Source organism: Garra rufa, chromosome 5 (genome assembly GCF_049309525.1).
Source record: "Garra rufa chromosome 5, GarRuf1.0, whole genome shotgun sequence".
In the NCBI taxonomy this organism is placed as follows: Eukaryota; Metazoa; Chordata; class Actinopteri; order Cypriniformes; family Cyprinidae; genus Garra; species Garra rufa.
In genome coordinates this window covers 55,862,473-55,877,324 of record NC_133365.1, presented here as the reverse complement: position 1 = coordinate 55,877,324, position 14,852 = coordinate 55,862,473, and the positions used below count along the sequence as shown (strand labels likewise).

Below are 14,852 nucleotides of genomic sequence, written 5' to 3'. Positions count from 1 at the left end.
GCAACAATCTCGTTACTTAATGTCAGATTGATATTGATATTCATACCTGAATAGATACAACAGCACTGAAGATTAAATGCATTTAGAGATAACGAATATGTGTACAGACGATGACCTCCCATTCAAAAAAAAAAAAAAAATACATTTTTTTTTCTTCCTGGCTGAAATTTATTTTAAATATATGTTGTAAACAATGAATTATTATTATTATTATTATTATTATTTTAATACATTTAGTTTTAGCCTTTATATACCAAAATATTTTTCAAAATGCATTTCAGAGCAAGAAAATACATTTCCAGTTTACATTTAGTCAAAATGCAAATGTAGATAGAATAGAGATAAAACTAGATTTATACTGTAAAGATTTAACAATGATTAATTTTTTGAATAAAAAATTTCAAATGTGTTATGCGTTTACATTTGTTGTAGACAATAAAGTTTAATAAATAAGTACATAAAGTCTTTCTTCAAATGTGAATCTATTTTCTTGGATTGAAGCTAAACGGAAGGCAAAATAAATTATATTTTAGAAAATAAATATTTTTGTATATTCTGAAATATATTTAAAAATATTTTTGATTTTTTTGTTGCCATATGGACCTCTGTTTATAGTATCATTTTATCATATTATTAAAATAAAAACAATTCTGAAAATTTTGTTTTTTTAAAATACATTTAGTTTTAGCCTTCATATACCAAAATATTTTGCAAAACCCATTTCAGGGCAAGAAAATACATTTCCAATTTAAAGTAGCCTACATTTAATCTAAATGAAATCTAAATAAATTTTTTCTTGGATTGAAAATATATGGAACGCAAAATAAATTCTTTATATATATATATATATATATATTTTTTTTTTTACATATTTTCAAAAATATATATTAAAAAAAAACTGCCCAAAAAATATACTGGTAGAAAACATATTTAATAATAATAATTAAATAATTAAATAATAATTAAATAAATACATTTTAAAACACATTTTAAAATATTTATATTTGAGAAAATACTTATTTTTGGTCTTTTTTGTATATTCTGAAATATATTTAACTATTATTTGAATTTGTTTTTTGCCATAAGAACCTCCATTTACATTTACTTAATTATCCAAACACCATTTTTTAGAAAATGTTCAAATGTGAGTCTCATATGTGAGCATCCGGCTTTATGGAATGTTTGTTTGTTTATCTTTTAATCATCATTGCATTTCATTATGTTTTGAGGCAACAGAGTTTTGATCATAAGAGCGCTGATCTCTTACCTTGGGATTCTCCAGAATTCCAGACTCGTAGCTGTTAAAAGAGATTTTTATTATGTTTATAATGCAATAACAGCAGTAAAGAAGTCAGGCAGGTAAATAAAGCGCTTGTGTGTCAGACTTCACCTGATGTGCATCAGATTTGCATCCATGCTCCACGGCGCCTTCGGTGTGACAGGAACAGGAATACCGTGTTTCTGAACAAAGAAATAAACACATGAGATGCAGGATTGACTTCCAACAACTTTCGCTCAGAAACTACTAATGCATTTCTCAAATAACTACGAATAAATGGCAAGTAACCCATTGAGTTAAACATGAAATTTTGAAGTTGAGTGACTGGAACAGTATTTTCTTGTAAAACGAGCACCAGAAATCTTTGTTTTATTTACAATCTGTAATCATTTTGTTTGTGTTTAATGCATAAATGCTCACAGACTCATCTGAAGTGCCTTTAGAAAACACAAAACACTGATCATGAGCTCCATCTAGTGGATTGAATGTGGAACTAAAGCAGTTTGAAGAGCATTTTGGGTTTAATTCAGACTCATCAAGTTTACATGCAGTGTCTTTTGTTTGTTGTACATGTTTAATTAAAGACATCAGGGTTATCTTTTTTAACTAAAACTTTATGTAAAACCATAAAAAATATATTTTGTTACTTAAAATGAAACAAATGTTGACTAAAATGACATATAAGTAATAAAATATAAGTACAAAAAAACCTAAAACTACACAGACATTTAAAAAACTAATAAAAATGTAAAAAACTACAAAAACTACAAAAACTTTAACTGTAATTAAAACAAAATATTACAAATAATGAAATTAAAATAATTTAGTAGTTTCAAGTCAGAATGTTTCAATAAGTGAATTTTCATCAGCGTTCACACTCTTTATAACCAATGAATTTGCATGAAGTTGTAATTGTCAAAATTTTCTAGTGATTTGGGACTGTTTTTAGCAATATATTAAAAATGAATTAAAATTAGCAATTTGTAACTAATGAGATATTTTAAAGCGTAACATAATTGAATATACATATCTATATCTATTAAATTTTTTTTAATTTTAAAGAGGTCTTTTCTGCTCATCAAAAATACAGAAAAAAACAGTAATATTGCAAAATGTTATTACAATATAAAATAAATTTTTAATTTTAATTTAACACATCTTTGGTGAATAAAAGTATTTTAGCTTCTTTCAAAAAAAAAAAAAAAGAAAGAATAAAAATGTACTTCCGGTAACCCCAAACTTTTGAACAGTAGTGTATATTGTTAGAAAACCTTTCCATTTTAAATAAATTCTGCTCTTTTTAACCTTTTATTGATCAAAGAACCCTGAAAAAAGTATCACAGCATATTAGAATGATTTCTGAAGGATCATGTGACACTGAAGACTATGGATTTTTAACATATATCAAAATAGAAAAACATTGTTTTACATCGTAATAATATTTCACAATACAACTTTTTTTCTGTATTTTTGATTAAATAAACAGAGCCTTGATGAGCATTAGAAACTTACTTAAAATACTTCAAATATCTTACTGATGCCAAACTTAATGTTTTTTAAATAACTTTTCCAGATTCAAAATTCTCTAGAAAATTCTCTACATTTTTTAGATGTTTTAGATCATTTTAAAGGCAAAATCTTGTGCTCTTTTCTGTTGTTTTCTGATGCCCCCTAGTGGACACTGCACTGAAAAAAAATTATTAATTGAATTTACTAAATTTGTTTTTAAGGTAAGTGGTTGCAATCAATTTATTTTAGTTACATTTTAAAAAACAAAATTATTTGTTGACTAACTTTCAAAAAAAAAAAATTATTTAAATGCAGATTGAATACATTGATTGCAACCACTTACCTTAAAACTATTTAGTAAATTCAGTGAATCTTTTTATTTTTTTTATTTTTTGGAAAAACTGTTCCATAGCTTTAAAATGAATGTAACCATATCTGAAAGCTTTGGTATTTTTTTGGTATTCTGGGAACTCCGAGCACAATCTGTGACACCTAAGTTCTCAGATGAAAGTTTGCATGTGTTTTTATCTCAGTAGAAAAAACCAATCATGAGACTAAAACTAAAAGTATATCATCAATGTGTTTGAGCTGTAGTGATAATACTGCACCTCTGCGTACTCCATCAGGTCCTTCCTGCCACGGAAGCGCTGGTAAAACTCTGGGATCCTCCACGGAGCGATGATCTGGAGATTTGAGACGGATCAGAGACACAGATGATGGGTTTCTAACATATGTGTGATGGATCTGATCTCACCTGCACTTGAGGATAGAGAGCGTAACACGTCAGCTCAAAGCGAATCTGGTCATTTCCCTGAAAAACAAGACAAAAATGATTTACTTTGAGTAATTTACTCACATGCATCTGTGTATTTATGAGGGATGAAGTATGCATTTCATATATGGGCTTTGTAAAATAATAATTAACACATTTTATTAGATTTAAATATCATTCTCTGTTGGTGTTTCAGTAAGTAATGAACACATGTAATTCTTCAAAGGTTTTAAAAAGTAAGTGTTTTTCAGGGTTTACAATTATTTCTAGTAGTTTGTGATTTTTTTCTCAGCAATTTCTCTCAACTCAAATATTTTTATATAATAAATTACAGAAATTTCCATGAATTTTCCAAAAATGAAACAAGCATAATTAAAATAAATGATTAAAAACATAAAATAATAGTGAAAAGCATACAAATAAATAAATAAATATATATTTTCTGAGATGAATAGAAAGTTCAAAATGTAAAAAAAAAAGGGAAAAAAAATCATTTAAAATATTTGCTGAGATTTTAAATTATTATTTCAATGATTTTATATTTGGAAATATTTAAAGTTTTTTTTTTTTTTTTTTTTGAAATCTTGAATCCTGAAAAACAAAATATATAAATATATAGATACAAAAAAAATGAAATTAAATGTCATTCCTATTTTAATTCTTTCATTTAAATATCATTATAGTATAGTAATTAATTCATTATAGTAATTAATGAACACATTTGTAAGTTCTTCAGGGTTTACAATCTTTATGACCAATAAAGTTGCATGACTTTTCCAGTTGTTTATTAAAAAAAATAAAATAAAACCATCATTTACATACAAATAGAAATTTCCTAGCAATTTCTCTCTACTCAAATATTTTATATATTAATTACAGTAATGTTATTAATTTCAGTGAATTTTCAAAAAACAAAATGAAAAAAGAAAAATAAATTAAAAAAAATTAGTAATAAAAACATAATTAAAAATTTTAAAAAATGTAAAAATAAAATAAAATTTTGTTAAATTATTAAAATATTAATTTAAAATCTCTAAAATTAATTTAAAAGAGAAGATTTTGCTAAATCAGAGTCACATCACAGACTCCTGCTGCCATCTAGAGGTGAAACATGAGATTAAAGATGCACTTAAATCCCCAGAGAAATGAGCAGTAGATCTCAAAAAACATACTTTATTTGACCTAATTTACTTTATTCTTTTTATTCTACCGCAAGGATATTCTTCACCTCGTAACAACAAATTACAATGATGCTGCATTCAGACTAATAGATGTTAGTATACACTACTTTATTTGATCAAAAATACAGTAAAAATTTGATATTAAATATTACTTATAGAAATTTCCATAGCACTTTAAGATTTTATTAATTTCAGTGAATTAAAAAAAAAACTAAATACAAGCGTTACTAGAGTTACAAATGGAAAATCATATTAAATCAACATTTAAACAGTTAAGACACTGAAGTTACACAAAACAAAAATTACTAAACTAAACTAAAAACTAAAATTATTTTTAATTATATGATATTAATTATATACTAATTATATTTTTACAACTTTTTTGTTACATGGAATAAAATGTAACAGAAAAAATATGTTTGTGTGTATTTTTAATGAAAGTTGATAGTTAGTTTAATTGTACTAAAACTACTGTACTAACATTTTCATCACCTTAAATACATGATAACAGAAATTTAATTATATATCAAATAAATATTATATTTTACATTAAATTAGGCTTATTTTATTTTAGTTAGGCAAAGTATCATTTCTAATTTCCATTTAATTTAAGCTGCTCAAATGAAACCTGAAATAAATTAAAAAATGTTTAATAAAATAAAATAATAAAACTCATATATATTAATACACACACACACACACACACACATATACATATATATATATATTTTAAATTAAATTAAGCCTATTTTATTTAAGTTACTTGGCAAGGCAACATTTCTAATTTTCTTTTATTTTAAGTTGAATTACTTTGAATTACTAAAATAAACCAAAAAATAAATAAATAAATAATAACCTAAATAAATATATATTTATATTTTTACCTTATTTTTCAGGATTCTTTCATGAATAACAAGTTTAAAAAGTACAGTGTTTTTTCAAAATATAAATATTTTATAACAACGTAAATTATTTATTATTAACTTCTAATAAACGTTTCATTATTAACTTAATACATCCTTGGTGAAGAAAAGTATGATTAAAAAAAAGAAAATAAAGAAAAGAAACAATAAAAATGTACTGACCCCAAACTTTTGAACGGTAGTATATATATATAGTTTAATACTTAAATTCAACTAAAACTACTTTAAGAAACATTTTCATCACCTAAAATAATCATGAACAGAAATGATTATATTATATGTGACCCTGGAGCACAAAACCAGTCTTAAGTCGCTGGGGTATATTTGTAGCAATAGCCAAAAATACATTGCATCAAAATGATCGATTTTTCTTTTATGCCAAAAATCATTAGCATATTAAGTAAAGATCATGTTCTATGAAGATATTTTGTAAATTTTCTACCATAAATATATAAAAACTTGATTTTTGATTAGTAATATGCATTGCTAAGAACTTAATTTGGACAACTTTTAAGGCGATTTTCTCAATATTTAGATTTTTTTTTGCACCCTCAGATTCCAGATTTTCAAATAGTTGTATCTCAGACAAACATTGTCTTATTTTAACAAGCAATATATCAATGGAAAGCTTATTTACCCAGCTTTCAGATGACGCAAGAATCTCAATTTTGACAAATTTACACTTATGACTGGTTTTGTGGTCCAGGGTCACATATATAGTATAAATAATATATATGTGACCCTGGACCACAAAACCAGTCATAAGGTTAAATTTATACATCATATGAAAGCTCAATTAATAAGCTTTCTATTGATGTAGGGTTTGTTAGGATAGGACAATATTTGACTGAGATACATCTATTTGAAATCAGAAATCTGAGGATGCAAAAAAATCAAAAATACTGAGAAAATCACCTTTAAAGTTGTCCAAATTAGGTTCTTAACAATGCATATTACAAATCAAAAATTACATTTTGATATGTTTACAGTAGGAATTTTACAAAAAATCTTCATGGAACATGAACTTTACTTAATTTCTTAATGATTTTTGGCATAAATGAAAAATCAAAAATTTTGACCCATACAGTGTATTTTTGGCTATTGCTACAAATATACCCCAGCGACTTAAGACTGGTTTTGTGCTCCAGGGTCACATATATATATATATATATACATATTTCTAATTTGATCTAAATCGACTATAAAGAACCTTTTCTGCATTTGAAAGCTTCCATGGATGTTCACGTTTCTTCATGAAATCATTGATGCCAATAAAGACCCTTTATTTTTAAGAGTGTAAGATGTTTTTGGTCAGTCTTGAGCAGTTTATTCCAGTATAAGATCTAATGTGAGCACCTTTCCTGTGGCTCCGTGAGAGACGTACTGCGCTCCTTCCCTCTGAGCGATCTGGACCTGTCTGCGGGCGATGCAGGGTCGGGCGATAGAGGTTCCCAGCAGATAGCGGTCCTCATAGACGGTATTCGCCTGCACCGCGGGCCAGATGAACTCCTCCACAAACTCAGAGCGCAGGTCCTCGATGAACACCTCAAACACAAACACATCCTGAATGAACACATTCACTCTCTCCACTGCAGCTCAGTCTCATTAGTGTTCTTCTCATTACCTTCTGGGCTCCGAGTTTCTCGGCTTTCTTCCGCGCTGCGTTAAAGTCCTCATCCTGCCCAATATTAGCCTGCAATCAGATAAAGAGGAGATTTATGTCATTAGGGAAGAAGCTAGTTGGACTTTTAATGTCATGTGAATAGCTGAAGCTCTTTTCATGGCAAGAGCTGTACATTTTCTGCTCATTTCATAAGAGTTGAATAAAAAAAAAATGAATTAAATATTATCTAAATGAAAATGAATAAAACATTATTAATAATTAAAAATTAAATAAATTTTTGTTCACCTCCATATGCAAATGTGTTAAAATAACTTTTCTAATTTTAAGGGGTTCAGCTGACAAAAAAGTATTGTTAAAAAAAATATTAATTAACAAAATAAAATAATTAAATTACATTAAATTAAAAATATAAGCTAAATTAAATTAAATGGACATATTTACATATTTAATCAACATCAGAAAATTGCAAAACATGCAAATATGTTGAAATATTAACTTAAAATCTCAGGACTTAATTTTAAGGGGTTCAGCTGACAAAAAAAAGTATTGTTAATTTTTTTTTATTAGGCTATTAATTTTTTTTTAAAATTACATTAAATTAAAAATATAAATTAAATTAAATGGACATATTTACATATTTAATCAACATCAGAAAATTGCAAAAGATGCAAATATGTTGAAATATTAACTTGAAATCTCAGGACTTAATTTTAAGGGGTTCAGCTGACAAAAAAAGTATTGTTAAAAATAAAATTATTATTAAAAAAATAAAATAATTAAATCACATTAAATTAAAAATATAAACTAAATTAAATTAAATGGACATATTTACATATTTAATAAACAACAAAAAATTGCAAAACATGCAAATATGTTGAAATATTAACTTAAAATCTCAGGACTTAATTTTAAGGGGTTCAGCTGACAAAAAAACAACGTTAAAATTAAAAATTAAATTAAATTAAATGTTTGTTCACCTTATGTTTGTTATATCAGATCATTAATCAAGCAACTACAAACATGCAAATATTTTAAAATATTAAATTACAATCTTAAGACTCCATTTCAAAAGGTTCAGCTGAAAAGAAATGATTCAATCAATTAAATTAAATTATAAAAAATAAAATATTTTTTGAATATGAAATATGATGAAATGAAATAAATTTTTGTTCACCTCCAATGCAAATGTGTTAAAATAACTTAAAACTCAAGACTTAATTTTAAGGGGTTCAGCTGACAAAAAAGTATTGTTAAAAAAATTATTATTAAAAAAAATAAAATAATTAAATTACATTAAATTAAAAATATAAGCTAAATTAATTGCAAAACATGCAAATATGTTGAAATATTAACTTAAAATCTCAGGACTTAATTTTAAGGGGTTCAGCTGACAAAAAAGTATTGTTTTTTTTTATTAGCCTATTAAATCTTTTTTTTAAATTACATTAAATTAAAAATATAAATTAAATTAAATGGACATATTTACATATTTAATAAACAACAGAAAATTGCAAAACATGCAACTATGTTGAAATATTAACTTAAAATATCAGGACTTAATTTTAAGGGGTTCAGCTGACAAAAAAAAAAATGTTAAAAATCAATTAAATTAAAAATTAAAAATTAAATTAAATTAAATGTTTGTTCACCTCCATGTTATCAGATCATTAATCAAGCAACTACAAACATGCAAATATGTTAAAATATTAACTTACAATCTTAAGACTTCATTTCAAAAGGTTCAGCTGACTAAAAATGATTAAATCAATTAAATTTAATTATAAAAATAAAATATTTTTTTGTTCAAATCCATATGCAAATATGTTAAAACAATAACTTAAATCTCTGGACTTTCTAAATTTTAAGGGGTTCCGCTGACAAAAAAGTATGGTTGCAAATGAATTAAATTATAAAATTAAAAAATTAAAATAAAATTATTAAATTAAATGTAATTTTTGTTTACATTTAATTTACAATTAATGTTATCAGACCTTTAATTAACATCAAACAACTGCAAAACATGCAAATATGTTGAAATATTAACTTAAAATCTCAGGACTTAATTTTAAGGGGATCAGCTGACAAAAAAGTATTGTTAAAAAATTATTATTACAATTTTTTTTTTAAATTACATTAAATTAAATTAAAAATATAAACTAAATTAAATTAAATGGACATATTTACATATTTAATCAACATCAGAAAACTGCAAAACATGCAAATATGTTGAAATAATCACTTAAAATCTCGGGACTTAATTTTAAGGGGTTCAGCTGACAAAAAAATAACGTTAAAAATCAATTAAATAAAAAATAAAAAATTAAATTAAATGTTTGTTCACCTCCATGTTATCAGATCATTAATCAAGCAACTACAAACATGCAAATATGTTAAAATATTAACTTACAATCTTAAGACTTCATTTCAAAAGGTTCAGCTGAAAAAAATGATTAAATCAATTAAATTTAATTATAAAAATAAAATATTTTTTGTTCAAATCCATATGCAAATATGTTAAAACAATAACTTAAATCTCTGGACTTTCTAAATTTGAAGGGGTTCCGCTGACAAAAAGTATGGTTACAAATGAATTAAATTATAAAATAAAAAATGTAAAATAAAATTATTAAATTAAATGTAATTTTTTTTTACATTTAATTTACAATTAATGTTATCAGATCTTTAATTAACATCAGACAGCTGCAAATATGTTAAAATATTAACTTAAAATCTTTTAATGGGTTCAGCTGAGAAAAAAAAGTAGTGCTAAAAAAACAATTAAAATATAAAATAATTTTAAAAATAAATTGAATTAAACAAAACAATAACAAATAGAATATTTTTTTTGTTAAACTCCATGTTAACAGGCAGACATCTGCAAACATGCAAATATTTAAAAATATTAACTAAATCTCATTACTTAATTGTAAGGGGTTCAGCTGACAAAATATAGTCTTAAAAATCAATTTAAAAAACATTAAATCAAAAAAGTGTTATCATAAGATATTATATGTATCATATGTTTACAAGAAAGGGGGAGTTGGCAGAGCATGCATAAAGATACATAAAAACCATGTGGTTTATGAAAGAAAAACATTTGACATTTATGTTGCTCAAACAGTAATGCATGGTGTCAGCAACATCAACTCAATAAGTTCACCTGGTCTGGTCAAATGCATACACTATATGAAGAATCTAACAAATGTATAATTGTAAATGTAGATTTCATTCATTATTGTTCACTCAAAACATTTACAGTATACTTTCACAACCTCAAATCACACCATCCACAATAGTTAATGCACTTCCTCAATCAATCTGAAAAACTCTTTTCTTTCACCATTGTTTCATGTGCATCACCTTCCTCTGTTCTGCCGAGTTTCTGAGTAATTACGGACCTCGTTTGTCTCTTCAGGCAGCTTTTGTTGTAGTATATGCATGTATTGCTCATTGGTTGCTTTGCAATATGAAAAAGTGCTTGTTTTCAGTGCTGTTCATCATTAATGGTATTTTACTGTTGATCTTTGTAAAGCTGTTTTGAAACAATCTGTATTACATAAAAAGCAGTACAGAAACAAGTGACTTTGGGTGCACTTTAATCATCCAGTCCACTGGTTAGATAATTAAACACCAACCAACATCCTTCAAGTCATGCAGGAGTGTAATGAAGCTCATGTGTTACGCTTTACATGAAACAGTTACATAGTTGCCAGATCCCATCTACTTGGATGTGCCTTATTTTGCCTCAAAAACTTCTCTTAAATTTTAGATTTTTATAATATGTTTTCTGAGGAAAAAATGGACATGTATAGTGAAGAAAGCCAAATGTGATGGATGAAAATTTACTGAGTAATGCACTATTTTCTAGAGGGGGGTCAAAACGCAATTTTCAACTGAGATTCAGAGTCAAGTTACAGGGGGGTAACCAATGGTGACCATTCAAAAATGGGGAAATGGCACTTTTCAAGTTTTTTCTCCAAAGTTTGCATGCCTGTAATTCAAGAAGTGTTAAAGATATCTTAACGCCCTTTTAGACGTTGGGTCTTAACAAACTTTTCTTTTGGCATCTTCAGTTTTAAGGCCCTATGAGATTCAGTTCTAGAGATATTGGAATTTCAATATGGCTCCAGGAGTGAACCATTAAAATTGACACATTTTCAGTGGGTCGGTTTGAAAAAATATGATACTTCCTTTCTTTCAAAGAGGAACGTCTGAAGAACAAATAATGTTGAAAGCAGAGATGTACAGTATGTTGTTTTCTTCTGACAAAACAATTGCATTAAACAAACCCATCCGAGTGCCATAAAAATGATTTTTCCAAAGTTTGTGTGCCTATACCTCAAGAAGTATTAAAGATATCATAATATGATTTTAGAGTCTAATTCTTAATAAACTTTTATTTTGGAATCATGTCCAGATTGTTGAATATTACCCATTTTCAGTGGTGGAAAAACAAATCTGGTCACTTTCTATACATGCTAGTGACTTGCTAGTAATGCTAAAATCATGCTAGCGACTTTGCTAGTCAGGCTAAAATCATGCTAGCGACTTGCTAGTCATGCTAAAATCATGCTAGCGACTTGCTAATCATGTTAAAATCATGCTAGCGACTTGCTAGTCATGCTAAAATCATGCTAGCGACTTGCGAATCATGTTAAAATCATGCTAGCGACTTGCTAGTCTTGCTAAAATCATGCTAGTGACTTGCTAGTAATGCTAAAATCATGCTAGCGACTTTGCTAGTCAGGCTAAAATCATGCTAGCGACTTGCTAGTCTTGCTAAAATCATGTTAGCGACTTGCTAATAATGCTAAAATCATGCTAGTGACTTGCTAGTAATGCTAAAATCATGCTAGCGACTTTGCTAGTCAGGCTAAAATCATGCTAGCGACTTTGCTAGTCATGCTAAAATCATGCTAGCGACTTGCTAATCATGTTAAAATCATGCTAGCGACTTGCTAGTCTTGCTAAAATCATGTTAGCGACATGCTAGTAACCACCCTGGGTAACCTAGTAACCGCATAGCAACACCTTAGCAACCACCCTGGGTACCTTAGCAACCACATTGTAACACCTTAGCAACCACCATGGGTACCTTAGCAACCACATAGCAACACCTTAGCAACCACCCTGGGTACCTTAGCAACCGCATAGCAACACCTTAGCAACCACCATGGGTACCTTAGCAACCACATAGCAACACCTTAGCAACCACCCCAGGTACCCTAGCAACTGCATAGCAACACCTTAGCAACCACCTCGGGTACCCTTGCAACCGCATAGCAACACCTTAGCAACCACCCCGGGTACCCTAGCAACCGCATAGCAACACCTTAGCAACCACATAGCAACACCTTAGCAACCACCCCGGGTACCTTAGCAACCACATAGCAATACCTTAGCAACCACCTCCTGTACCTTAGCAACCGCATAGCAACACCTTAGCAACCACCCCGGGTACCTTAGCAACCGAATAGCAACACCCTAGCAACCACCCCAGACACCATAGCTATCTATCTATCTATCTATCTATCTATCTATCTATCTATAAATCTATCTATCTATCTTCAATCTTTAAAATGCTAAAATCTTTAAACTATTTCAGACTGAAAACCATCAAACTTAAAACTTTTTAAACTTTTTAAACTTTTACTACTTTTTAAAGCTTTCAAAACTTCTTTAAACTTTAAGGCAAAGCTTTCTCAAGCCAACTTAAAGTTTGTCTCGACGAACTTTTTTATCTAGTTCTTAATAAACTTTTATTTTGGAATCATGCCCAGATTGTTGAATATTACCCATTTTCAGTGGTGGAAAAACAAATCTGGTCACTTTCTATACAGCGGACACTTATTTTATTTAAAGAACAATGTTAGTTATTTTTTTTTTAAAGAACAATCCCCATATCTCTGGGATTGAATGATGTAGGCCCTTGAAAATTAACATTCCAAAAGAAAAGAAGAAGAAAATAATATATTTTTTTCAAACTTTTTTAATTTTAATGACTTACTCTTGAAGAAAAATTAAAATTCCAATATCTATGGAACTAACTCTATCAGGGCATTAAAAATAAAGATGCCAAAAGGAATGTTTGTTAAATGCACTTTTCAACTTTTTCTCCAAAGTTTTAGATATTGGGTCTTAACAAACGTTACTTTTGGCAAAGGTTCCTTTATTTTTAATGCCCTGATAGATTCAGTTCCATAGATATACACATAGATGTACACATTTTCAGTGGGTCAGTTTCAAAATATATGACACTTCTTTTCTTCTGGAATATTAATTTTCAAGGGCCTACATCATTCAATCCCAGAGATATGAGGATCACAATGAGGCTCCATGCTTAGATTATTAAATATTACACATTTTCAGTAGTTGAAAACAAATTTGGTCACACTGTGACAATGTCTAAAGAAGAAACTATGTTGAAATTAGTATTGTATCTTGTTTCCCTCTATCATAACATTTTATGTGCAACATAAAATAAAACCCCTGAAGTGAAGTGAAGTCTGGTGCGTTCCTGAGCTCCTGACTTAAACAACTGCAGACAGGCCTATTGTTCCTCTCAGTACAGCATTGCACAGACACACAACCGCAGATCAGCCTATCAAAACAGCAGCGTTTGCACACAAGTCTCTAGATCAGCCAGAGCTTCATCTGAAAGCCAGCCCTCCCTCAATGAAGAGCAGAGAATGATTCACGTCTAGTTAGTGGGAAAAATGCTTGGTGAGCAAGTCTTCACAAGCCTGGGCTTAACTGCAGTTATTTTATATAAAGTAATTTCACCAAACTCCTTCCTGCATTTCAACTCTCTGTGTGCGTTAGCAATGATCGGTTTCTCTGAAGGAAATGAAGTGTTGTGTAAGGAGTCACCAGGTAGGCGATGACTTCATATCCCTGCTCTTTCAGCCACACCAGGATACAGGAAGTGTCCAGACCGCCGCTGTACGCCAGAACCACCGAACCCTTCGACATCTCTGAGCCAAACCGGACCTGTATGGGTCACAATTATCCATGTTTCTTTTATGCCAAAAATCATTAGGATATCAAGTAAAGTTCATGTTCCATGAAGAACAAGTTTGCACGCTCCATACTGTAAATATATCAAAATCTAATTTTTGATTAGTAATATGCATTGCTAAAATTTGATTCGGACAGCTTTAAAGGTGATTTTTTTTATTTTGATTTTTTTTTGCACCCTCAGATTCTAGATTTTCAAATCTTGTTCTATTCTAACAAACTATACATCAATGGAAAGCTTATTTATTCAAATGTCAGACGATGTAGAAATCTCAAATTCATCAAAAAACAGGGACACATATGCAGGTTTTATATACTTTTTGCCACACATTTTAAAGAAAACAAAACATTTTGTTATAATATTTGTTTTAATATTTAATTAACTTGAATTAAAAAGAAATTGTTGAAATTAATGTGAAATAGATTAATAGAATCCCTTAAAATGTGTGGCAAAAAGGTATAAAGTATATATTTTTGTTATTTTATTAGTTAGTTTTATTTATTTACTATTTTTTATTATTTTATTATATATATATCAAAACTTTTA

At 28.2% G+C, this 14,852-nt stretch overlaps 1 protein-coding gene across 1 annotated transcript in view; it reads right to left on the bottom strand.

The window, feature by feature from the left end:
• ass1 (argininosuccinate synthase 1) overlaps positions 1 to 14,852 on the bottom strand; it is a 46,714-nt gene that overhangs the window by 30,407 nt on the left and 1,455 nt on the right. Inside the window, exons 2-8 of the mRNA XM_073840914.1 lie at positions 14,159 to 14,278; positions 7,289 to 7,357; positions 7,021 to 7,209; positions 3,543 to 3,599; positions 3,397 to 3,471; positions 1,391 to 1,461; positions 1,268 to 1,298 (exon numbers count right to left, since the gene is read on the bottom strand). Of these exons, the coding sequence (XP_073697015.1) occupies positions 1,268 to 1,298; positions 1,391 to 1,461; positions 3,397 to 3,471; positions 3,543 to 3,599; positions 7,021 to 7,209; positions 7,289 to 7,357; positions 14,159 to 14,260 (594 nt within the window). The 5' untranslated portion in view covers positions 14,261 to 14,278. The remainder of the gene's footprint in view (positions 1 to 1,267; positions 1,299 to 1,390; positions 1,462 to 3,396; positions 3,472 to 3,542; positions 3,600 to 7,020; positions 7,210 to 7,288; positions 7,358 to 14,158; positions 14,279 to 14,852) is intronic.